Genomic DNA, 26,196 nt, shown 5'->3' on the forward strand with positions numbered 1-26,196 from the left:
TAAGACATGTTCTCAAGCCTTTGCTGAATCAGGACCTATATGCGCAGGCCAGGCCTAGACTAAAATACTTGCGACGGGAACAGTAGTTGGCAGATGCTCTTCTTTAAGAGGGAGTTATTTCCCCTGTGTGTTTGAATATTCCTCCAAGTGCTGCTGGCTTTACTGGGATGCTTTGTTCTGTTTCCCAGCCCAGCTCCCATGCGCGCACACAGGAGCAGTAGCACAGCTGGAAGTGGATTAGAGCAATCTGGCGGCAGCAGTCCTGGGAGGAATTAAGCGCCTCGCTGCTGGAATGGGAGGCCTAAATTGCATTATTATTTAGAATTGAGTTTTAACTTCATTGCTCTATGGTTTCACACTGGTGGGTAACTCCCCTCGTTGCGATGCATTTGGTGCATCTTAAGTATGTTCCCCACAGCAAGGACTTAGATGAAGTTATGTTCGTACTCAGTAAAGTGTCCAAATCTTATATGAGCAAATGCCCAAATTTAAGCACCCAACTGGTCTTATTGTCCCGAGAGGATTGTTCACAGGCTTATATTTAGCAATTGTAGAGCAAGCTATCACATGATAGAGAGCCCAGTGACTGGCTTCTGGAAGTCCATTTGCAAAACTGTTGGTGACTTCAAAGGGAGAAGGATTGGCCCAGAATCTGTTTTTCCCAAGACATATTTTTTGTTTTGTGCATGCAAATGTTCTTCATAAAATAACAGGGAAGAGAAGAATGAGACATAACTGAAAATCAGTGTTGCTAATTTTCTTTATTAGATCAGATCTTAAATAGTTGACCTTTAGCTTGAAAACAGTGCTGGGAATAAGGTGACTAAATGGAAATCGTAGACATAATTCTTCTCTAAATACCCTGATTCTTCTGACTGCAGAAAAAAAATATGAATTTCATGGAGTTTGAGGCTAGAAGGAACTTTGGGTTATTTACTACGGTCTCCTGCAAATCACATCCCAGTCAGTTTTGCCCATTGAGCAAACATATTATTATTTTAGCCTTTAGAGTATAAATTATTTTGCATCAGAGCAGAGAACAGGAGAAACTGAAGGGACTTTGATGCACAATGCCCCTCTAAGGGGGAGGACTTTACTGGATGATAGATGCCCAGCTGATGGCAATAGCTGGTCCATATTCTGCCCTGCAGAGGAAGGTGAATCATGGTGATTCAGCCAGTCAAAGTTGAAAACCAAATATTTCCTGGACCTTAACCTGGAATCAGGATGACTCTGAACATGTGAGGACGGCATCTACTTAGCAGGACTTTCTGCACCACTCCAAAGCATTGGTCCAACTGTTACCGTCTCTAGAAGAGAATGACCAGATGGCCATGGATACGCCCCGTAACACATCTGATTAATTGCATATTGTGAGAAAAGATACTGTGATCTTTCCAAGCATCTTAAGTCTTGAAGCATGAGATTTAATTACAGTCATTGTCTTAATGTTGAGTAGCAAATTCTCTGTGACATTGAGGGTACGGCAGGCCACCAACCTTGGTTCTTGTTCCAAGACCTAAGAGATGGTATTTAGGGGCTTTAAAGTGCCATGACCCGCCCATGCAACTCTATCCACCTCCAGCCCAGTTTCTCCCATTTCTGGCAGAACTGGATTAAAGCCTGCCTTTTCTTAGTCTCTTTATAAACACCCCAAGAAGTAAGTCCACCTCTCTTCCCTCTTTGTTTGCTCCTTAAACCATTCATTGCTTTGGCGATGTGGAAAGTGAATTTGTTCAACTTCTGACCATTAGACCTTCTCACACCTCTGTCTGCAAGGCTGAAGAGCTCCCTCACACTTTCCAGATGTTTTGTCCATGAGTGAGCATCTGTGCACGTTGGCCTCTCAGCCTTCTCTCCAATAAGGTGAACAAATAGACTCTTCAAACCTGACATTTTGAGGCTTGTTTCCAGTCCTTCAGCACCGTATTATTGTTCTCCTTTGGCCTCTTGCTCAAATTTTCAAAGCATTTTTTAACTGGGGACACCCAAACTGGGAAAAATGTTTTTAATACTTGTCGCAACAGTACAGTTGCAACAGAGGGAGTATGACCTCCCTACTAGTACTTGAAAATTTTTCATACCTCCAGATAAATATAATTGGTTTTGCTTCTGCTCCTTTCAGAGAGGCTGAATTGAGGCATAATCACGATGGTCCCTAAGTCATTTCATGGGGCTTGAAACAAAAAAATCTCAAAAGCAGAGAAACAATGGAAAGAATTAAGATGTGAGTCATTTGTAAATCTCGTTGTCTCATGGTTTTTTGTATCTGAGTAACAATTTTTGAACACAAAGGGCAGAAAATACTGGAAACATTAAAATAAAACAATTTAAGACTGAGATTTGCTAAGTAAACTGAGGGATTTGGGAACTCTATAAGCTTAAAAACTTCACCCTCAGGTGCTGCTAGCTAGGCATTGCTGCGTTTCCCTCTCACGTGTCTTCACTCCACCACTGCTGAAGTGAAATAACTTAGTTGAAATCGGTAGAGTGCAGTTGGGATTATCCTGGTGTAAACAAAAGCAGACTTTATTCCTCCACATGCCTGGGATTGAAAGAAATCGTATTAAAGATGCAAGCACCAACAGCCTGTAGAGGAACAATCTTCTTCGCTTAAATATTAGAACACAAGGGGTCCCCACAGCACTGTCACTAAAGCCCAGTTGCACTCCCTACCAGAAGCCAACTTTACTCTTATTTTAACGCAGAAACATGTAGCTAGTTTTTCTTTGTTAGTCCCAGAATCATCTTGTTTCTTCTTTGCTAGTAAAACAAAACTTTGCACTCTGAGTAAACACACAGCAGCTTAAAAATCAAGATACTGGAGTGATAATCTCATACTATAAATATGTGGGTTTATAATCTGCAGGGCTTGATGCTTTATTTTTTTTTTTCAGGTTTCTGATGCAAATCAGCTGCTGCTTGTCTGCAGTTGGTTTAGGGACACCTGCACAAGACTAGCATCACAGAGGTCAGGATTAGGCCCTCGGGGACATGCTCTAGAAATGATGCTTGTCACTTACGTGCTGCCACAGAGTTACGATGATTTGTGAAATGCAAGTTAGGTACTGTTCTTCCTGGGGCACTTGTAGGCCAGTAGTTTTACATTCACTTACTTCCTGCCCTCAGGGTCGCTTGGACTCCTAAGAGACTTGGAAATGAACCCTTCTTTTGGTGTCTTTTGAACACCTGGGTTTTCTTCTTAAAAAACAGCTTTTGAAGGTGCTCCAATCGCATTCTTCATGATAATGTTACAAGTATTACATTTATTTCTTGCCTCCACTGTAAAACCAAATAAGAAAAGGGAAGGAAGAAACCTGAGTTTTTAGTCTAAAACTAGAAAGAAGTCAAACCAGATTTCTTAGATGCTTGAAAATCATGTGTTTGATTTTCTTTTTAAAGACATTATCGATTCACCTGTTTCACTGGGTTTAATTTGGGAGTAGGACAGATGGTATCACAAAAACAGGATGATGCCTCTTTTTTTCTTGTATTTACAGTTTATCCCCCACAACCTGGAACATACATCCATGGCTGGTGCATTACTACTTTTACCAATGTAAAATTTGTGGCTGAAGAGTGCTATTATCCTTATTTTGTATACAGGAATTCAGAAGAATTTAAATCATTTATATAAGGTCATGTAGAAAAGCTTGGGAAGAAGAGACTCAGGTCTCCCAAATCCAGGTAACCTCCTCACCCTTGGATCATCGTGTTCTGGCTTAGGAAAGGGTACCTGGGGAATCCAGGTCTCAGTCTCTCTGTCACTGAGGCGTACCTTCTGTGGAGTTTTTGAGACAGGTCCGTCAAAATTTCACAAACTTTTGGGATGAAGCTCTAATGGATCAATCCACATCATCAAGGGTTTGTAGATGGGGGAGGGAAGGGAAGGGAAGAAGGGTGATAAGGGAAGGATCATCTCACCTAAGTTTGTCTAACAGTTATACATTAGTCCTTCAATAATACTGGCTTCTTTTCTGATCAATGGAGAGGGACATAAATCCATTTCTAAAGGGCATTTTGATTTATCTTAAAATATCGGTCTAAAGCAGGGAGAGCTTCCTTTACAGGTGCCCGTCTTTCATTGCTGTCTGTAAAGGAGGCTTGGACAACTAGGTTGGACTAATTACCTAACACTTAGATGGCTAAAGTTAGACAAGGTGAATCTTATCTATAAGCAAATCAATAGATTTCTGATGAGTCTGGGTTCCTAAGGTTGCTTTGGGTACCTAATGTCTGTATTTCAGCTCCATGTTCCTCTGAGTCCTGGCTGAAGCGCTCCTGGGGTTTAGCACCTCTGTTTCTCTCACTGAACATAGACAGAAGATACGTGCCAACATATATGGAAAATAAGTACCTCTTTATACCTCGTGTAGACCATGTCTGAAAGGCAGCCTATGACCAAAGTTGTGTGGCTGTTTGCACGCGTGCACCTGTGTCCGTGTGACTTCTCCTACTCCTGGTGTCTGCTCGCCTGAACACTGACCAGGAGTAAAAAACCTTGTTCAAGTCCCAGCTCTGACTGATCTGGAGGATGAATATGAACCCCTGTCCCCTAACAGAAACCCCTAACCAGGAAAGTAGAGTTGAGGAATAAGAGACACTAATCTATTTTTCTTCAGTGTACACAACCGGGTATTCATTGATTCATTAAGTGAGTAGGAACAGACAGATCACAACTTCTCAGCATGGTTGTGTGGGCTTTTACCTTTATTGTGGGAACATGCTCAAGTGTCTGTTCCAGTGAATATTGAATTAGTTATCTAGAGTGGAAGATCTTTAATAGGAGAGGTGACTCACCCCAGAAACTCCCTTTGGCCCAGAGTTAGGCATCTAAATGCCTTGGATGCATGGGAGCGTACAACCTCCATCCTTCTCCTCTGCATTTCCAATGGCTCTCTTAGTGACTGCCCACTGATTTGCCTCTCAATATAGATGGTGCTCATAGCTGGGGATTTTACAAGGCAGAAACATGCCTGGAAAGGATGTTGCAATGCTCAAATTGGCAATGTACTTGCCCTTTGGGGAGTAAGCCCTAATATTTAAGTACCTTTAAAAAAAAAGGGAGGTATTATGCTGCATCACTTAGGTGAACTGTGAAATTATATTCAACGGGTAGGATTCATCTCGCCTAACTTCACCTCCCTGAAAGTTAGGTGTCTAGTCTGAGCTAGTCCTTTAGGCTTCGTTTGTAATTCACGCAGTGAGAAGGGCATGTGTGGAGTGAGTCACACCAAGTTTAAATCAGGTGTCTCAGGCAGTTGGAAGGAATTGCCCTCTGGAGATGCTTAGTACCTCTGAGCATACAGGGAACCTACATAACCAGCTTAGAGAAGACACCTGACTCTGAAATGGTGAAACAGAAGAAATCAAGGCAACACTCAAATCTCAAGGGTTATATTGAAATCATAGGGGAGAAGATAAACTGTTCAATATGTAATATAGTGGCGCGCATATTGCAGTCCTCCATGTGAGAAGGATTAATCTATGCAGATTAAAGTTACAATACTGTGTTGAGCCTGCCTGAAAAAAATGAGCAGGATGGAGAAAAAAGAGAGTGAAAATATGAGTCCTTGGTCTTTAATCAGACTGTCAGACTAGTAGAATGATATTATTTTCTTACCATAAATTGCTGTTTCTTAGCTGATTTCTCTCTCCTACCAGAAAACAGTATTGGGTCTCATATAATATCAAACTCTGTGAATCTGGAAGTGATCAGGAAAGGTGGTTTGTTTTTGTAAAGGAAAAATAAATCTCAGATTGTTTGTGTGAGACTGTGAATATTTATGTACTGTTCCCCCTTTTCCCTCATTGCGTATTTCACCAAGTTCATTTGCGTGTGTTACAGGATAAATCTTACTGGAGGGCAGTGGAAGAAAGCAGTAAAAAGGAAAAGCATCAATCAGTGATCCAGGGTAGCAGCAGGAATCGTTGTTCATTTTTGTACATGGATCATTGTTTGTTGAACTTGCCTGGGCTTGACAATTAAGAAACTTGCAGTTCTGCTGAGGTCAGTCTCAGGTGGTTTCAGATGATGGCTACAAAAGCCAGTATGTTGCTGGACTTTGGTAACTTTGAAGCCTTGCTGTCACTGTGCTTTCAGTGGTATTCACTTATGAAGAGGGCCACATATATTTTACTTTGGCTTGGAGAAAATACTTTGTGACAAAACATTTATTTGATGAAAAATGCCATGGAGGGTGTGAGTAACCTGAATTATTGGCAAATGTGGGTTGAATTTGGTGAATAATGACTTGTTTTGAAAAGTAAAAATATTTGCTCTTAAACTTTTTGAAACAAAAGGTTATTCTCTTTTTAATTGAGAAATGACATGTTAATTTTGAAGATTACCAACATTTTAAAAGTGATGTGAAAATGATTGAACATCTAGGCACAACTTCAGCAACCAACCCAAAACACGGCTTTCTTTTTGTTTTCGTGTTTGTTTGGAAATCTTATGTTATTATGCTTTAAGTTTGTTTAAAAAATTGAACTAGTTTTGCTCTCTTTTAACATAAAACAAATAGTTTTCATGTTCAATTTGGCCAAAGAATCGTTTTCATTGCTCTTATTGTGCCCTCTATGCTTTGCATCTCTTCCGATAATAACGATCAAGTAAAATCCTCATCCTGCAAATGGTTCCACTCAAGCACAAAAAATAGGAGTCAGCTCACCTAATTTTAGGGATTTTAAATTTAGGTAGCCAGTCTGCCTATTCTCAAAAGAGAGAGAGAGAGAGGGGCTTCTCTGGTGGTAATTCAGCTTTTCCTAGGCTACTATTTTAGGATGGAATGATTTGCCTTCCAGCAGCTCCTTTACGCCACAGAGATTGGCGTTTATGTGCTTTGTCTGCTTTGCTATTTCTTCTCATCCCAGCATTAAACAAGGAAGGAAATATTTGGAGTTCAAGGAAGAGGATGAAGAGTCCTTGTCTGACCTCTGCAAATGCTGTGGGTGTGGGCAGTCTGAATCAGTTTTACTTTTTCCAAACCAGTTTTCTTTTACTACTTTCTAGTTACTTTCCATTTTGCTTCAGCCTTATTTGACCCACAGAAAATAGAGATGGAAACGACCGATGACGCTCAAGTTTTATGGCCGGTATTATTTAGGAGGTCAGAATAACTGATTATAATAGTCCCTTTTAGCTTTAAAAACTGCTGGAGAAATCCTAACTCTACCGAAGTCAACAGCAAAACTTCCATGGGCTTCGATATGGCCAAAACTTCACCCTGAGTACCTAGTAATGAATCTTTGTCATCTGGCCCTCCCCTTGACTTGCAGGATTGCTCCATGCATTACATTTTCCAACGTTTTGTTCAGTTGTGGTATAAATACTTCAAGACACAAAGATTTCTCTTTGTCCCCTGGAAATAGTTGCACAGGCTAATAGTTTAAGGAAGTTTTTGCTTGAAGAGTTGAGTAACAGAGCCAAAGTCTGTTCTTGGCTGAACTGGAGTAAATATGGAATAGCTTGTTGACAATGCGGAGTTTCTCCTCTTTTATGTCAGTGTAACTGAGAGCACAATTTTGCCAATTATTAACTTTTGTTACATTATTTGTATTTCTGTGCGTGTCAGGATTTGTTAATCTCATTGTTCAACATCAAGTAACCTTTTGCTGAAAACAGAGCGTCATTGTGAATTAGGTATCATCAGCTAAATTGAACCTCACCCTGTGCATTTGACAGATGGTAATACATTCATTAAGTGTTCTGTGGTTGCTTTGAGGTTGGAAAGTGCTATTTTTCTGGCTTCTAACTCAGGATTCTTAAGTAAAGTTGTATAAAAGCATAGTTTTGAAGGGAGAAGGAAAATTACAAAGAGGTTGTGAGGTTTTTTTATTAATATTGTTGTTTACTATTGGGGCAATGACATGGCAGAACTGTGATTGCTGTAAGTTGTCTTTGGCTGCATAAGTAGCCTGGAGCGGAGTAGTGAAGGGTGAGAGAGAGAGTTCCTCCATGAATTTTGTATATACGCAGGTAGAACTTCTTGGGATTTGAAGTTATCTTAGATACATCACTGTGGAGGTAATATGATGCTGGTGCCTTTGTGCTTGGTGATTTCACTGTCCAGAAAGACGGTTTCCATGAGTTCAGACATTGCAGCTATTGCAAGGGTAACCTGATGACAGGGCTCCTCCCACAGAGCTGGTCACATTTGGGATCTCTAAGTTCATACTGAAAGTCTGCAGGGTGGGGAAGCAATTGGAGGTAGAAATTTCAAAAGCAGCACTGAGCCACATTCTCAGGCATGGTTCCACTTGGTGTTGTAATACTGAATCCTCCACCCTGACATTACCAAGACAATGCAAGGCTGAGATTAGACACTTCAGGACAAGTTCTCCACGCAGCTGATTTAGGGGTCACCTAAACCAAGCGCAGAAAAGAAGACTCCACCGACTACAGAGGAAGCTCAGGGTGTTTAATTCAAACCTACTCATTTAATTTACTCACTTCGGGGAAGATTAATCCCAGCCATTGACTTGCAATGGAGCCTCAGCTGTTATCAGCAAACCTATTTGGTTATTTAATGATGTTTCCAAGTTGCCAAGGGAATTAGCTGCTTAGCCACTTCTGAAATTCATTGTGTGTAGTACGTTCACAAATGGGGAATTAGTCACTTTTTAGTTAGTCACATCTTTTTAAATGTCTCCATTCAGTCTAGTGCTGTGACTGGTATTCACAAGGCCCCTGCCCTGGTGAGTGCCCGCTGTCCCCTGTGTTCTCAGTGGAGACAACGTGTAGAGTCATCCAGACTTTCACAAAATAGCCATAGTACGGGAGGTTTAGAATTAAATCTTCTGCTGGGTTTGCTCAGTGATATGAACCCAGACAGCTCTTTCCTCAGCAAGAGTCCCAAAACCTTCAGAGCTGTAGGATATTATGAGGAGGTTATTTCTTGGTCTCTGTTCACATTTTTTTACCTTTCACATAATGCTTAAACATCAACCAGATAAGAGAGGAAATGAGAGAGTTAGTTTTTCTGACTTTCACCTGTGGTGTCAGCCTTCAGTCATGATCCACTGAATGTTGAGTTATTTATGGAAAGTGAAACAGTTCAACAGGAGAGCCGTACAAATTATCTGATACTCTACTGGCGGAGTCTCATCTGACAGATCTGGGCTGGCAGCACATTGAAAAGGCATTTGAAGCTCAGTCTTCCACTTTCTGTGAAAATGCTCTACCTATACCACCGGTAAAATCACAGAACTTCCTCCAAAATTTTTTGGAAGAAAGAAAAAAACTGACCTGCTTTTGATACCTCTCTCTTCTGGAGGCCACTGGTGAATTCAAACATAAGGTGGGTTCTCCCACCCATGCCAGCATTAGACACTTGCCTCTCTCTGAGGCTTAGAAGCCTCTTGCTTCGATATTTTTGAGATTCATTTACACGTCCTCCTACTTTGAGTGGGGATTTCCCTGAGCACCTTCTCAAGGAACTTAAGACTTCAGATCATATAGATAAATCTGAATGTGTTAGGCCACCTAGAAATTACGATTTGCAATGTGGATATTTGCATATGAATTTAAAAAAATCACTTAAAAAACATTGATGGAATTTAAAAATCTGACCCCGTGTACCTAAACTCCGTTTGCAATGGCAATTTTAGGATCTTCATTCTCTTAGCTTTTCAAAATTCTGTCACTGTTCAGTTGGAAGAAAGGCAGTTCTCCCTTTTTCACTGCTCTTCTATTTTCATGGCTGTTCTGAGCGATTTACTCAGATCAGAAGAGTTTTGATTAATTAAATGGGGTCATTGGAGTCACAAGTTGTGGTCCAGTTTTTGACTATCAGGAGATGAGATGGTCCTGACCATGTGGTGGTTTCACTGGGAGATCTCAGGATCCAGTGGGTTCCAGCAGAGCCTGTGAATTAGGTCACAGATGCGTTGAACCCTGAACATACGCTTATTTCTGGCCTAAAGCTGTTGTATGCAAGTGCCAAGTATGAATTCAGATAGATGTTTTTCCCACTGTCACAAATAGGCTTCACTCCAGGCATTGTTTTTGAGACAGCCATGACGCACTTTGATATATCAGTAAGAGCAAAAAAAACCCCAAGCCTAATAAGTTCCAGAAAAGTTATATAAACACACCTCACCTGATGCTCCTGTCTTCGTACGCACACTTAACTGACCCCATGGGCCAGCACAAAGCATCTAATGTAGTACTGATACTGGAAATATTGCACAGATGACTCAGAGAACCGACGATCCTACTGGGTGAAGGGGATCCTGGAAAATGCTCAGCGTTAAGCCAGTTCTCTAAAATCTGAATGAGCAAAATTGAATTAAATCACAGTAATTCAATTCCATTGTCTCTAAATGAATTCATTGCAAGAGGACATAGTCTGAGGCTGACCAAGAGAAGGAGAACTATCTATTCAACAGGTGTTACAGGTCAAACCAAAAAGAGATTGCTAAATCTTTTGAGTGTTGCCACATGAGGGTATATTACAAGCTATGCAGTTATTACCCGTCAGTAGAAGTTGTGCGGTGGAGCACAGCTGCAGATGATTAAAGGCACCACTGCCAGGATCTGACAGCAGAATGTCAGTGTCAAAATTCAATTTGGATTGATTAAATAAGGGATGGCAACACTTTTGTTTTATGGATGGCAGCACTTCAGTCGCTTTAGATGCTCTGCTTTCAGAACTGAAATTCTTTCCCTCCCTGCTATGTTTGTTGGGGTATTTTCAGTTGGATCGCAGTAATTTCTCCAGTCAATCAATTAAGCCAGGATTTGCCACTGTGTCTAAGAGTCAGCCACAAAAGAGCTGGTATGGTTCCCTGGTGCTTGGCCAAGAGGCTTCAGTGGGAGCAAGACATCAGGCAGCTTAATCTGACTTCCACCACTGGCACAAGGTTTAATGGATGTTAGGGCAGCAGAGAAATCATGTTCTGTGGTGTTCAGCTCCTGCTCTCTCAATGGCCCTGTACACGCCGCCTTTCTCTCCATGCCAAAAACACAGGGGCGGCTGACAGCAGAGCCAGCGGGGCTACCTGTGCCAGCAAGCTGCTCTATGCAGGGCGATCGCTGCAGCCTTTTGAAGCTTGTGTTGTGCTCCGTAAATGTATTTGTCTCCACAGGCCTTGTAGTGCTACACCGTCTGAGTAACTTGACGCATTGAGTAGTCTCCCCTAAGTTAAATGGCAGTAAGTTACTCAGAGATATAAGATTTTACAGGATTAGGCCTTAAATACTGACTCTGGGCCAGATCTGCAGCAGGTATAAATCACTGCAGGTAATTTTCACCAGCTGAAATTCTGGCCCTAAGCCCATGAGTCATGTTGTTATTTTTTCACATTGTAAATTCTTGCTGTTTCTTATTTATATTGCTTTAGCACTTTGGGGCACTTGTCAGGGGCCAGGACCCCATCGTGCTTGTCACCCTTCAAACAGAGATGCAAAAGACCTTTCTTGCCCCAGAGTGTTTTCAGTTTAAATAACATGCAAACCAGCATACAGTCATTCAGCTTTCTGTAAGTGCATTATTACCATCAAGTTTTTCTATTATCTTGCCGGTAAAGCCTAAGAACACTAATTCTGTGCCCGTGTTGATATTCTTAAGTAAAAAATTTGCACTCTGTTGTATGTTATGTCTGAGTGGCATTAGAATCATAGAATCGTTTAGGTTGGAAAAGACCTTTAAGATCATTGAGTCCAACCGTTAACCTAACACTGCCAAGTCCACCACTAAACCATGTCCTTAAGCACCACATCCACACATCTTTTAAATACTTCCAGGGATGGTGACTCAACCACCTCCCTGGGCAGCCTGTTCCAGTGTCTGACAACCCTTTTGGTGAAGAAAGTTTTCCTAATATCCAGCCTGAACCTCCCCTGGCTCAACTTGAGGCCATTTCCTCTTGTCCTGTCGCTAGTCACTTGGGAGAAGAGACCAACATCCACCTCTCTGCACCCCCCTTTCAGGTAGTTGTAGAGAGCGATGAGGTCTCCCCTCAGCCTCCTCTTCTCCAGACTGAACAACCCCAGCTCCCTCAGCCGCTCCTCATCAGACTTGTGCTCCAGACCCCTCACCAGCTTCGTCGCCCTTCCCTGGACACGCTCCAGCACCTCAATGTCTTTCTTGTAGTGAGGGGCCCAAAACTGAACACAGGATTTGAGGTGCGGTCTCACCGGCGCCGAGTATGAGCATACAGTCACTTCTCTACTCGTTCTGGCCACACTCTTTCTGATACAGGCCAGGATGCCGTTGGTCTTCTTGGCCACCTGGGCACACTGCTGGCTCATCTTCAGCCGGCTGTCAACCAGCACCCCAGGTCCTTTTCTGCTGGGCAGCTTTCCAGCCACCCATTTTAAGCCTGGAATTTGTTGCAGCCAGCAGTAGTGTGGGACATGGTCTTTAGTAATGGAAGCGAGAGGTCCAAAGTCTCCTCTCCGTTGTGATACCCCATTTGAGATATATGAAAAGTAGAATTTGCACCTAAGTTGAACCTGAAGAGAGGGGAATCTTAACAGTGGCTGAATATCTCATCTCTTTTGTTTAGCATTGTATTTAATTATTGTTGTATTACCTTCATTTCAGTTGTAGTGTGTCTCCCAGCTCTGTAGAACTCTGGTTAGCATCTCTGGAATTCTGCTGTTGCTTTTAATTCCTCTGGAAGGGGTTTAAAAATAGTAAAACTAGAACTTTTTAGAGCTGAAGTAATGCTAGAAATTTCCCCTTCATTACAGTCCTACTTGGCTGCTTAGAAAAATAATGTATCAGCATGTAGGGCTCCATTTTACTGCATGATGGCCTCAACAGACTAGAAAAATATCATAAGGTGAATGTGTTTTATTGGTGTATCATGCTGACAAGCCGTTCTTTCCTTCCATGATCTCTTTCACTGGTCTTTTTTGCTAGTCAGGAGAAGGCATAGCACAACAGTTTCCTATGTCCACTTTTCCCATTGCAGGTGAGCTTTACCCTCAGGCAGACCTTGCTGGGCTACTTTGGCCATCAGGTTGTTTAGGCACTGGAGCACAAATTAACAACAAATAAGAAAAAAGAAATAGTTCTTGGCTTTTTTATAGATACTACCATAGCCATTGATGATGAGTGTTTCTAAATAGTTCTTATTCTGCCCTAATCACATATTCATTGCTTTTTGGCAAAGCCCTTGAAAGAGGCTTGGTGAAGGCTCTGAAGAAGCTGGATGACTATCTGAGAACCCCTCTGCCAGAGGAGATTGATGCAGACAGCACTGAAGAGGAGAAAGTGTCTAAACGCAAGTTTCTGGATGGAGATGACCTGACTCTTGCTGACTGCAACCTTCTGCCCAAACTCCATGTTGTCAAGGTAAAAAAATGTCATGCAATGGTCAAAGAAGCCTTATTTGACAGTGAAATGCCCTGTTCCAACAGCCGAGTGCTAAAGCCAACATGTATTTCTAGCACAGATATCTTAAGTCCTTGAAGAGCAGAGTCTGAAACACACTTTTGCTCCTTAGTATTTCCCATAGGTTAACTTAAGTAACTTTGTATTTAGTACATGGGGAAACTGTCCCATCACTAGTTAGTGGCAAAGACAATATTAAGATTTAGGTATCCCGTCTCTTTATTTTTACCCTGCTGCAAGTAACAGCAGTCTTTCATATTAATTAGTTCCCATTATTCTTAAGAGCGATGTCAAAACTTTAGTCAGTTCCCACTCATTTGTAACTTAAGAGCTGCAGTCCATCTTTTTGGGGAATATTTGCTCCTGCTGGTATTTCATACAGAGAAGTTAACAAATCAAAGACACCGCTGAGGTCCAGAATTTAAGATGTACAGTGGTCACTGGTATAGTGCAAATGCTGTACATTATCTTGACTTCTAAATGTTGCATTACACGTTTCTTTAGAATAAAGCAAGTACCTGGCAGACCTTGGCAAGCAAGAAAGCTAGGAATTAAAGCCAAGTCATGCATCTAATCTGGCTCCATGAGCCAAAATATAAACTGAGCCTGGGAGCTGACTGCACACATGCAAAAAGAAAAAGATAAAAAGAAAAAAAAAGTGCATAAGTCACCAGGTAAGAAATGCGATAATATCCTCACAGGTTTAGCTCTTTCTTTGGCTCGTCTTCACTGGTGACAATGGAGTCAGACAATGCAAAATGAATGTATGGCCCCTTACTGGTTCCTGTCTCCTTGGGATGAAATGAAAGATGTCAAAAGAGAATTAAAATCTTTCTCAGACAAGCATAGCCATAGGATATTGCTGAAAAGCATTTTACAGATGGAAGAAAAGGGTGAATTATTTTTTCATTTGCTGGAAGATGCGTGCTGGAAATTGTGAAAAGCTTGACTTAAGTTGCCCAGCAGGTTTTATCTTCCCCATGTGTGTGCGAAGCATCACTGAAGGCAAGAATGCTTAATTAAATGCAGTTTAGGACAGGATTTGGACTTGCATATACCAAGTGGATCCTGGTAATAAAACCAAATCACAGTCATTTCTGAGAATATGACTGTCCTAAAAAAGCCAAGATGGAAAACAGCTCTACCATGTGCTTTAAAAATAAAGGGGAACTCTGTGGCACATATGTATGTAATTTATGCCCAGGAACAATTTTATACTGTCAGAAAAATTAGAGATTGGAAGCACTCATTAAATCAGCTAATCCATCCCTTCCTATCATCTCATTCATTCTGTCACCACAGGATTATTCTATATGGTATATTCTTACAGGAAAACTGAAATATCCCAATCCAGCAAGCTACTTAACCAACCAACTAGCTTTAAGCACAGATTTGTCCCATTGACTTCAATGGGACTATACAGGTGCTTAAGATTAAGTATGCACTTAACTATTTTCCTGAATAAGGGCCTGAGTGTTTTTAGAAGTCGAAAATTTCCCTTGATAGACAATTTGCTAGTCTAACAAGTCTTGAAATAACCATTTTCTCCCCCACTTTATCCTAATACTCCTGTTTCTAATGTCTGCTAAATCATCTTGGTTTCTCAATCATGGTACCCATACCAGCCTGAATTTTTCCTTTGCATGAACACAGATACAGCCTTCCAACAGCTGTAGGTGGTTACATCCTCTGACATCATTGGCCAGGCAAAATATATTACATATATTATAAATAGAAATATAGTAGATATAAAATATATGTTAAATATGTTAAATAGAAATATAATAATGAATATTAAAATATGTTCTATATTAATTGTTACTAATGTCTTTCCCTTCAATTGATCTTCCTTTTTATGATTCAGCTAATCAGCTCTTTCTTATCTGACATCTCAGCTTTAAGGAGTGATATACATAAGACTGGTAAAAAACACCAAACACCAAGATGGTAAAATTAATGAACTACAGGTATCATAAAAGTCATAATTTGGTGATAGTTGCCAGGCCATTGCATTAGAGTGTCCTTAGGCCAAGTAGCATCCTTGCAAGATAGGGGATGACCAATGGTCACTTTTCAGGCTTTTGTGTTATAAGACCCTGATTCTCTAAGCATTTCTCTCCTTTGCTATTAATTATGTGACAAGAAAGAATAAGCAGCTCTCTAAACAGGAATCTGGAGATATATCACCAGCAGAATGCTTTTTTCCCCTCTTTTATCTTTGGTTTAGATTGTTGCAAAGAAATACCGCAACTTTGAGTTCCCGACAGAGATGACGGGGCTGTGGCAGTATCTGAAGAACGCGTATGCCAGGGATGAATTCACCAACACCTGTGCAGCAGACAAAGAAATCGAGCAAGCCTACGCAGATGTGGCCAAGCGGCTCAGCAAGTCCTAACTGACCTCAGCGGTGGCTCAGTATCCCCTTTTACAGACTCTTCTCCTTGTTGCCTTAAGATATACTTTATCATTACGCTATCTGGTTGGCATCCCTATGACTTCACCTGTTCAAGTGTATTGGTCAGGGACAAATCTGCTTCTCCCTGGAGAAAAGAGAAGGCAGCCTTAGTATATAGGGTGGACACCCTTCGAAATCTGAACCTAAGATCTAGCTCTACTAGTATTACAATCAGTATTGGAAATAAGTCCACTCTACTAGTTTCTTGTTTCATGTTGGGGGTATATCACCACCTGTATTCTTTGGAGTTTTAAAAATAGGATGTTAGCTGGAATTTCAAGTAAGAGAGTTAGGAACACATAGAACTGGTTCTTCTGTAGGTTATTTCAAGGACGCTTTTTCCCCCAGTGCTATTGAGAACCTTGAGGCAGGAGCAAAATATGAAAGAGAGAGAGAGGGGGGAAAAAAAGGAGTTTGACCCTAAAGGAGAAATGCTTTTAGCAGTTATATTTAAAAAACTCTCTGAATGCATATTCCGTCTTAGCAGGCCCAAGAATTTGTAGGCTATTTATTTTTAACTTGGTGTAAGAGGGGGAAGCCTGAGTGAATATGTCAGACTTGCAGACGCTACTTTGCATAAAATTTGCATGATGTTGTTGCATCCGAATGTTTAAAGTGAAAAAGAGTGAATGACCAATTGAGCAGGCAGCCCTTGGAAGAGCGGGGCTCGTGCCAAAATGCCCAGTGGATCTGCTAGTTGGTAGAGACACTCAGACACAGCAATAACGGGGGCAGCATATTGACTCCAGCAAAGAGAGGGAGCTGGCACAGCTAACCAAACCACGTTGGATATTGTTGTCTTGACTGTATGGTTGCCAGTTCCTTTATAATTGCTATCTTGGGAAACTTGGATAGGCAGGAGAAAGCTGTCACTGCACACGAATTCCAGGCAGGGAAAGTGCTTTCTTCACGTTGGGCTCCAGATGGGTCACTTTCAACCACTCATCGTCTCACCCCAGGAGAAGTTTGCTCTGAGAGCCTCAAAGAGTGCAGCCTAAAACAGAGAGAGGCACATTTCCAGCTGGAAATTTGGCAAGTGCGCTAGCAGAAATCCATGCGTGACGCCTTAGTCCCACTCCTCCAGGGTTTACCGATCCAGGTTACACGATTCTGAATTGTGTAACATTGGAACAGGCTGCCCAGGGAATTGGAGTCACCATCACTGGAGGTGTTCAAAAAACGTGTAGACATGGCACTGTAGGACATGGTTTAGTGGGCATGGTGGTGTTAGTTGATGGTTGGACTTGATGATCTTACAGGTCTTTTCCAACCTTAGTGATTCTGTGATTCTGTGATTCTGTGAATTAAGATTGTTTTCTAAAACTGATTATTTTGTTCTATCTCTAGCGTCTGCCTGACACAATCTGCTTTATACTAGTGATTATTTGCACATTACTTTAGCAAATACAGAATGACAGCTCTTTTGCATGAAACTCATGTGCCCTAATATGTACAACAGTGCACAGGGCTCTTGTTTTTCAGTTTGGGGGAATTTATCGTTGTTTTCAAAGATAAAATAAAGCTGAGCTGTAACCCGATGTGGTTCCCCTTCTGATCAGAGCTGCAGAGAGCTGCACTGATTTGAGGGGAACCCCAAGATGGTGAGCTGTGACCGAGGGGAACCTCGCAGCAGGCTTGTTTGCAGCCAGAGAGCTGGAGGACTGGAGACAGCATTGAAAGCCAGCCTCTGCCATGTGATGCTGATGACAATCTGAAGCCATCCTGTTGCTTTGGTGGGATTATTCCACTTTTCACACTAACCCAGCTGGGAGCAGAATGTTGCTCGTTGACTGTGAAGATAGTTTGTGGTTGACTATTGTTTTACATGCAATGGCCAATTTGTTCTGAACTTTCCAAAACCTTGGAAGAAAATCCATGGAATCCCAAGTTTTCCCCTAGAACAGGCTATTTTAACAACGGCTAGACTGGAGGGCAAAGGCTCGCACTCTTTAAAATACTGCTGAGAAATCAGCTGGCTCAGAGAACACTAATAGCAGCCAGAAAAATCTAATGAGATTAGAAGTGTCTGCGCAAGCACATGTGGCTTGTTAAAAACATTTCTTCATGAGATTGGAGTTATTTGTGATTTTCTTTTTTTTTTTTTTTTGTAAATTAAGGCAATTATTTATTTATTTATTTTAATTGACTCAGTTCTTTCTGTCTGTCTTTCTGATTTTGTTTTCACTCAGCACGCTGGTCAAGACGGCTCTATCTGTTTAGAAAAGTGTTACTAGCAATGCTCTGCAAATTCGTTTCTAGTGAAAAGTCTTCTGTCTGAGTAATGGTCACTGGGATTTTTTTGCTGTCAGTATGATTTGGCTAGGAGCATGCCAGTCACCAGAATCTACATTTTTCTCAGTTGTCTTTTTCCAGGTTTGTACTTCAGTTAGCGGCTTTGCTTAATCACAGTTGCAGTGAATCGTTGAATGAAGATGCAGAGGCAGATGCAAAGTCTTGCTCTGTGCTTATTATATTTAACTCTTTAAAGAATATTGTCCAAATGCACAGCAGATCTCAGGCAGGGTAAGTGAACCAGTTCAGGGTCTGTCATGATTTCTTTCGTCTCTGTGGATCTTCACCAGTTTGCTGAATCCTGGGGTCCTGAAGTGTTCTAATATATCTTACTTTAGTTTTGATAGAAGATGGCAAAAAACACAGTTGATCTCAACAATTTCAAATTGCATCTGTTTTTAAAAAAAAAAGTTTAAAAATGGTTGGGCTTATACCAAAAAGAAGATGAGCTGTTAATGCAATGATCTTTTTCTAATATTATTTGCATGGTCTTATTAAAAACTTTTTAGGATTTCATTATGAAATCTGAAAATCCTCAAGCTATCTTCCTTTTAATTAATAATTAAAAAATCCCTAAATATCTCAATTTTTCTAACAACACCCCCAAAAAATTTCAATAAAATGTATTGATGGATATGAGAAAGAATAAGAGAAAATGAAACAGTTTTCAGCTACCGTGCCTGTTCTGTCTGAATTCAAGTCTCACTCTGCATCCTAACTTTGCATTTTACTCCTAACTCTATTATAGGCTGATCCAAGATTATGGACAGGTTCAGGCATTCCCTGACCTTTGTTTGGGTTTGAAATCCAAGCCCATGTTTTCAGATCTGTAACTTTTGCTCACCTTTGTGCTTTTTGGCTTTAGCCATAGTCAGAAGCAGGAAATTCTGGAAATCCTACATAGAAAAGTGTTTTGCTAAGATTTTGAGCTCAGTTCTCAAGACTCAGGATCCATCACCAGTGAGATTTTTAAAGGGCTCCAGACTCCTTTAGGCAGGGTATTTTTGGTGACCTTCCATTGTATTTGGAATTATAAGTAATAAATATTAATCATATAGGATTGTATATCTGCATTGGCAAGGCAGGGTTTCTGAAAAGAATCTAAGTGACAAGACAGACATTGCAGATTTACAATAACTTTGTTCATAAATTTTTTGCAAGATGTAAAGAAAGACATAGTGCAGAGGGGGAAGAAGCCAACAATGTGGATTTAATCAGCTACATTTCAGAAATGCAGACCAAATGTCTGTAAAGATGTCCATTTCATCCAAACATTTCTTAGATATTTATTTCAAAGCTCCCTGTTCAGTCAATCCAACACTCCATCCATATTGGAACTAATATTGATTTTTCTTCTATTAGCAGTGGTATGGGAGTGCTAGAGGATCCCGTATATTAGTTACTCTTATTTTCTGTTAGGCCATTTGAATTGCCAAGAGGTCATCTTGCTGTACAGGTAGGACTAAAGAAGTATCTGTTTCAAGACTATTTAAACGAGGGCTTCTGATAAACATTTTTTCCAATAGAAAAAATCATATCATGATATTGCTTTATCAGGTCTAGCGTGGAATATAGGGCTACAGGTTACTCCTATGTTTGCATCTGCTGAAAAGCCACTGCCATGGAGGAATGACAGTCTATATCACAGAGAAACTAGACATCACTGTTTCCTACAAGTTCAGCTGGATTTCACATAGCAACTTATTTTGAATATGCATTTATTTTATTTTAACCCCCCAGCCACCTCTCCTCCTCTCTCCTCCCTGCTCAAAGTCAACTCCAAGTTAGCCATAGCCATTCTGCCATTTCCTCAGTGCCAAGCAGCAGGGTGCTCATGGATGGGCACACAGGGAAGCGTGGTTTAGCCATCTTGTGGGATGGAGTCCGAAGGCCACTGCTTGCAGCACTGCTCCCACCATTGTGCCAGCAGCGAAGGTGAGAAGCAAACAGAGCCCTCTTGCTGCATTGACTGAGTTTGGCTAATTATCTGAGTTTAAGGTATTGCAAAAATTTAAGCAGTGGAAATCCCACTTATGTAAAGCCCCAGAAGCACATGGAAACATTCACTTTTTAAAATGAATTGGTGTTTTAAAGAAAAAATAACTCCAAAGTCTTGTGTCCTTCTTCATGTATAGTCTTCTAAGCATCAGGAAGTTTGCATTTGTTTATTATTCTGCTAGATATATTCATTATTCTTGAATTGCTTTTGATATTAAGAAATATTTTTTCAGTAAGATTTTGCTTTTCTGCTGAATCTTTCATCTCTTCATTAATTTTGATGTCTGCAATGACCTAGTAATTCTGGAGGAGGCAGGAAGCTGTGGGGCTTATACTTGTTGAGAAGTTGAATTTTTTGGAGAAAACAGTATTAAAAGCATTTTTAAAAAATGTGTCTTTTCATCTGGGATACTATAACCAAGAGTGATAGACTGTTTAGTCTGGGCTGTGATTTTCAGCACAGACCTGAGCAAGCCACCATGTTTAAGGCGGCTTTGCCTAAGGGTTTCCCCAGGATACATAGAGATGTTTCCTCCGAGTCACAAAGTTTCCCATTTCCTTGGTCAGGAGGGATCTGCTGGCACCGAACTATGACAGGCCACTAACTCAGTGCTAGGCAGTGAAAAAAGGGGTCCTGTTCCCTTCTCTCCCCTTGTAGCTCACGTGCAGGGAAAGCAGAAAGCATTCATCTGTTCTATCTCCTTGCCCCATGTCCCAAGCAACACTCCGGCCCTAGGAAAGCACAGGAACCCCATCCAAAGCTGGTTTTCAAAGCTTGATCAGTTCATGTTTTAACATTTGACCTAAAGGTCTGAAAAGCCCCGTGTAACTCCTAAGGCACTCGGCACGCAGCGTTCCAGGACTCAGCAGCATCTCAGAGACCGCAGCAATCAGGCTATTCCCCTGTTGCCCCAAATCATTCCCCTTTCACCATTTATTGGAGAGATGCTAAAGCTGAAAATACTCCAGAGGATGCACTTGAATGTGGTGTATTTTGAGCTGTGCTCATCAGCTAACCAGCTCTGAATGAGGACATTGTCGCAGCTCAGCAGGTCGTGCCCCTGCTGCCAAATGGACGACCCATCGCCCGTCGGAGTCGCAGCGCTCGGTGGGAAACGCCGCAGCTGCTCAGCCAGCGATGGTGCAACCACGATGAAAGGTTTCAGTGCCACCTTTTCTCCAGCCCGGCTCTCTAGCTGAAGTGTGTTAGCAGCTCAGCTGGGGCCGTGATCCAGCGCTAATGAGCATTTCTAGCTTGCAGCATGTGAATAGAGACTACTCATGTGTTTAATGTTAAACATGTGCTTGCCTGCTTGCCTGGAGAGGGGCCTGAAAGTCATGACAGAAAAGCCTATATTAATGAAGAGCATTATTATTCTCCTTCCTTTGAAATCCAGTGGCAGAATTCCCAGTGGGGGAATTCCCAATAGGAATTCCCAGTAGAGCCCAAGGCTACATAAGCACGAAGATGTTTCAAGCGTGAAGATGACCTTAGAGACCAGAAAACACTCAAGGAGAAGAGGAAGCAGCAGTGATATATAGGGTCTTATTACAGAAGAAGGACACCAGCTCTGTCCCGGTGGTAACTGGAGGGACACCACCAGTGCTGTCAGGCTTCCTTCTGGTTTATCACGGGGAGGTTCCGAGCGGAGCTGGGGCCAGGCCACGCTGGCAGTGTAATGCCGAGGCATGTTCTGCTCTATCTCCAACCACACTCCCTATGGTGGTATCCCACAGCGTAACGATGCCTCCATTGTGTCTGCCTCACTCTTATTATGAAGTGGCTTGTCTAAAGAAAACTAAGAAGGGTGGGGAATTTTTTTTTTTTTATATATACATGGAGTAAAAACAATCCAAATATGCTTTAATGGTTCTCAACATGATACTGTCAATTCTCACCACAGGGTGGAATTTGTTGGTGGAAATTAAATTAAATTAAATTAAGACCGAAAAGCTTGGCTATTGCTAATGGGTACTACTGGGAGCCCTAAAAGCAGTTTGCAGTGTAGAACCATAGTGGGAGTGAACATCCTTTAATTCCCAGAATCACTTGGGTTTCACAGGGTCATTTCAGCCTATTCTGCTGCACTGCTGAGAAGTGGCTCTTTCCTTGTCTCGATAGGTCTATAAACTCTGAAGAATTTGGGAAACGGCTATGGGCACCACATTAATCTTTTCCTTTTTCACTTTTTTCCCCCCCTTCATTAAATTAACTACTTTAGTTTGGAAGTAAGCAATAAGTAAATAGAATTTGCAAACAGCAAATTTCTCTACTTTTTCATTAAGGACGTTTTTAAGAGCTTTCAGGAAATGAGAGGTTATCCCCAGCGCTGGGAATAAACTCTGGTATAAAATATATATAGAAGTGTGATTCTGATTAAATAATTTAAGCAAGAAGATTACAGTTTGTTTTAAGGAGAATGCTTAGGACTAAGCGAATAGAATACTCCGGAAATTGCAATAGGGATTTAAGATTCAGTTTCAATCTCCTTTTTTTTTTTATTATTATTATTACTGATTGTACAACATAGAAACTAGATATATATATTCACTTTATTTAATTGCATTATTTAATTCAATAATGCTGGAAAGTATGTTGGGATGGAAGGTGGCATAAAGAGGAAAACTTACACCCCTGAAACAGCACTATTATTACTGAGTCTTTGATTTTGTTCCCGCTGGACTAAACAAGAGCCGCACCATTTAGTTGTGTAGAAGCAGGATCTCAACTTCACAGCTCCAGATAGTTTGGCAGGCTCTGTGAAGGACGGGGTAATTTGCTGTTTAGCAACCTGAGTCTTGCAGTGGGCACAGTGTGTTTCGGAAGGCGTCCAGGACCGTCCTTGGGTGAACGGATAGCATTGCTTGCGAAGAACTGCAGTGAATCCCCTGCTGTTATAAAATGAGATTAAGCCATCATGAGATGTGGACTGGCTAACCCTGAACCAGACACATTCGCCTACAGCACAGCCGCTAAATTGGTCTGACATCAGGAACCGCAGCGTAAGAGCTTGGCCTCAGGAGTGAGTCAAAGCAGCATCTTTGTCACCAGTCATTTTCTATTTATAACGACACAGATCTATTTTATAATCACGGGGAGGCACAACAGGAGTGTGCTTTGTTCTGCCTAAATCGCGTTTCTCGTGCGGGTGCGTTTAAACACAGCCTTTGGCCCCTTGCCGCACACCACACACACCCAAGGCGGGCAATTCTGGCACAACAATGCACACCCTGTCGTGCTTCAATGCTCAAAGCCTCCTGCGCTGAAGCAATAAACTCTTGCTAAATGGCTTAAAAATGTTCCCTTAAGAGTGCAGAGCTGCCACCCTGCCTCACTTCTCATTTCCAATGCTGGTTTTTTGTCTAAGCCTTGGGTTTCAAATAAATCAGGAGTGTATTGTGTTGTTTAGTGCTGGAAATTACTGGGCATTATTAACCGTAAGATATTGGGGTGAAAAACCCCAAACCCCAGTTCAATCCTCTTTCCTAGTGCAAAACTCATTGCTTGTGCATGCGACTCTATTTTCAGAGGCAGTGAATCAATTCCTAATAGCTGCTTGGTGTGGTTTCTGGAGAACAGGTCCTCATCTTTGCAAATTCTTGTAGCTATGGTGGTGTCCCTCCCTTTTTTTTTCTTTTTTTTTTTTTTTTTTAAATTAAGGGTCCTGCTCTGTATTGCCCAGAAATTTATGATCTAGCGATCAACAGATTTATTTTTGTAGTCTGACTGTTTTCAGTTCTAAAGCCTGAAGATCAAAACCAAGTTGCATAGTGAGATTTGGGGGTGAACAGAAATGCTATTTTTCCTCAAAAATCCACTCATTTTCAAATCCTGACTCATTTGGGGAACAATCCTGGTTACTTAGGGGGGGATCTGAGTTTGAAAGAGAGGAAGGGGAGCCTGCTGTACATGCTACTGCCCTTCCACTGGGAGAGGATAGCAGGAACCAGTCTGGAAGTCCTAAGAGGTATATGGACATGTTTTCCATCTTCAGTGTGAAAGCAACTTGCACAGAGACCTGAATGGCCCTAAACTGACCCACAGTTGCTTAAAAATTGCAATGATGACATGAAAAAGCAAAATTGGGGATATGAACAATGACATGACGATCAGGCACGGTACCTCTTTGGGGCATTATACAGGCAAAAAATACCTCATTTGAAAGGGCACTCAAATTTTTAGGTATTGGCCCAGACCCAAGTCCAGGGCTGGATTTTCTCAATCAAAATGTCATTAATCTCAGAAATACCTAGTGACTGTTGGGATTGTCACCACCTCATCTGCCGGGGTAAAAGCAGAAACGGTAACCCTTGAGGAGAATGAATGCAGGAATGATCTTTAAACGTGGACCTGGTAAGCTTCAAAGAAAAGTCATTTATTTGTAAACAGCTATTTTATAGTGGTTGACCATGAAAAGTTACTGTGTATCTAGGGGTCTCCATGAGATAAGAAAGAAAGACAGGATAAATCCCTTCGCATACTTGTGATTTTCAGTTGAGGCACATCCTCTGTTAATGGGCAATTTGAGATTAGACTGTAACCTTTTGGGGTAGGAACTGTGTATTTCTTCTCTGTATGTGCAGCTCCGAACGCAACAGGAGCCTGATTAGAGCCTTTGTGTGCTGCTCTAACCCTCGTAATATATAATAATAGGAATAATATAGTTAAAATGTCATTGCAGTTCACCTTTAATATTATGATTGTGCAGCTGTGCTCTGTCAGCTGTGAATAAAATTACTGTCCTTTTTGTATAATAGGTAGTCTATTTTATTATTGAAGAAAGAGTTTAATTTTAAAAAGCAAAAAAAGTATCTGCTCATTGTTTCATTTTAAGCTTTTGGATAAATAAGCAAAAATTTCTTTTGTATCCTTCAGATGAGTATGTGTTAAATGAAGAAATCCACCTTCCTGAATTGGAGCTGTTTATAATCGTATATTCCAAGAGTGATTAACACCTGATAATTTGAATAAAAGTGGTTTATTTTCTCACTGGGTTATTCCTGAACTTTTTTTTGATTTGTTAATTGTTTTTTTTAAGCAGGCAACATTCCCTTGGCTGCAAGAAAAAACATGGGCTCACAGCTTGAATACAGCTATACTCATCACTGGATCGAAAAATCAGTTTAATAGAAATAAAGGGAAAGACAGCAAGGACAAGTGAGCTACATCTGTGCTAGAAGAAGAAACATGGCCAGGATATAACTCATGCACTGTCTCCCAGATGTTGGTGCCATATAGTTAGTGCAGCTGGTGGTACCGTGTTGGTCTGGACCAGAGAGCACTCGCCAAGGCAGTGTCCAAGCACAGCACACAGGATATGAGAACCGGTGGGGTTATAATACAGGTCTATAAAATAATGGATGGGGTGAAATGGGGAATGATTATTCAGTATTTCTCATATCATAGGTTAGGTGTTCCTAATGAAATAATCAAGCAGCGAGTTTAAAGCAAACAGAAAGAAGTGCCTTTTTACACAGTGTATAATTAAACTTTGGAGCCCTTTACCGGTGGACGCCGTGCAGATCAAAATGAATATGGGATTCAAATATGGATAGGATAACTTAATGAAGAACGGATCCATTAACGTTGTGAAACACAAAAGTTTGGATGCAATTTCCAGGTCAAGAAGTCCCTAAATATCAGGGCTGGGAGAGGGTCCAGGGAGAAGTAGGTTTCCACTTGCTTTATTTCTTACGTTGCTTCTGCTGCGAGAGGTTAGACACAGGTGAGGGAGGGTTGGGTGGCTTGGCTCCAGGATGGCCTTTCTGATATTATGATACACAAATATGAAGTATTGTAAATTTTATTGCAGCACAAATCTTCGAATTTAGCTTCCCCAAAGCAAACCACTTCCAGAGAGGCGTTAGAGACAGAGGCTTGGAGTCCCTCTCACAGCAAATGACAGGGAATTCACCATCTATCTGAAGTAACAGGAGTGCATCATCCAACAGCTGCGACTGGAGACGAACAAATAGGATTCCTCCTGGTTTACGTTTCGACTTTTCTTCTGGTCACCAAAGTCTGTACCCTTTGGGCCACATCTCTCTAGTACCGCATCTCTCTTGATGCGACGTGTGATATAAAAATGAGAATTTGTTTCAAAG

General features: G+C 41.3%; 1 protein-coding gene across 2 annotated transcripts in view; it reads left to right on the forward strand.

Moving 5' to 3' along the window:
• Positions 1-17,023, forward strand: part of CLIC5 (chloride intracellular channel 5) — a 77,814-nt gene extending 60,791 nt beyond the window's left edge. For both annotated transcript variants that reach the window (XM_059827792.1, XM_059827803.1), the window contains exons 5-6: positions 13,126-13,307; positions 15,574-17,023. In XM_059827792.1, the coding sequence (XP_059683775.1) occupies positions 13,126-13,307; positions 15,574-15,741 (350 nt within the window). In that variant the 3' untranslated portion in view covers positions 15,742-17,023. The remainder of the gene's footprint in view (positions 1-13,125; positions 13,308-15,573) is intronic.
• Positions 17,024-26,196: the final 9,173 nt, after the last annotated feature.

Source organism: Gavia stellata, chromosome 2 (genome assembly GCF_030936135.1).
Source record: "Gavia stellata isolate bGavSte3 chromosome 2, bGavSte3.hap2, whole genome shotgun sequence".
Lineage (NCBI taxonomy): Eukaryota > Metazoa > Chordata > Aves > Gaviiformes > Gaviidae > Gavia > Gavia stellata.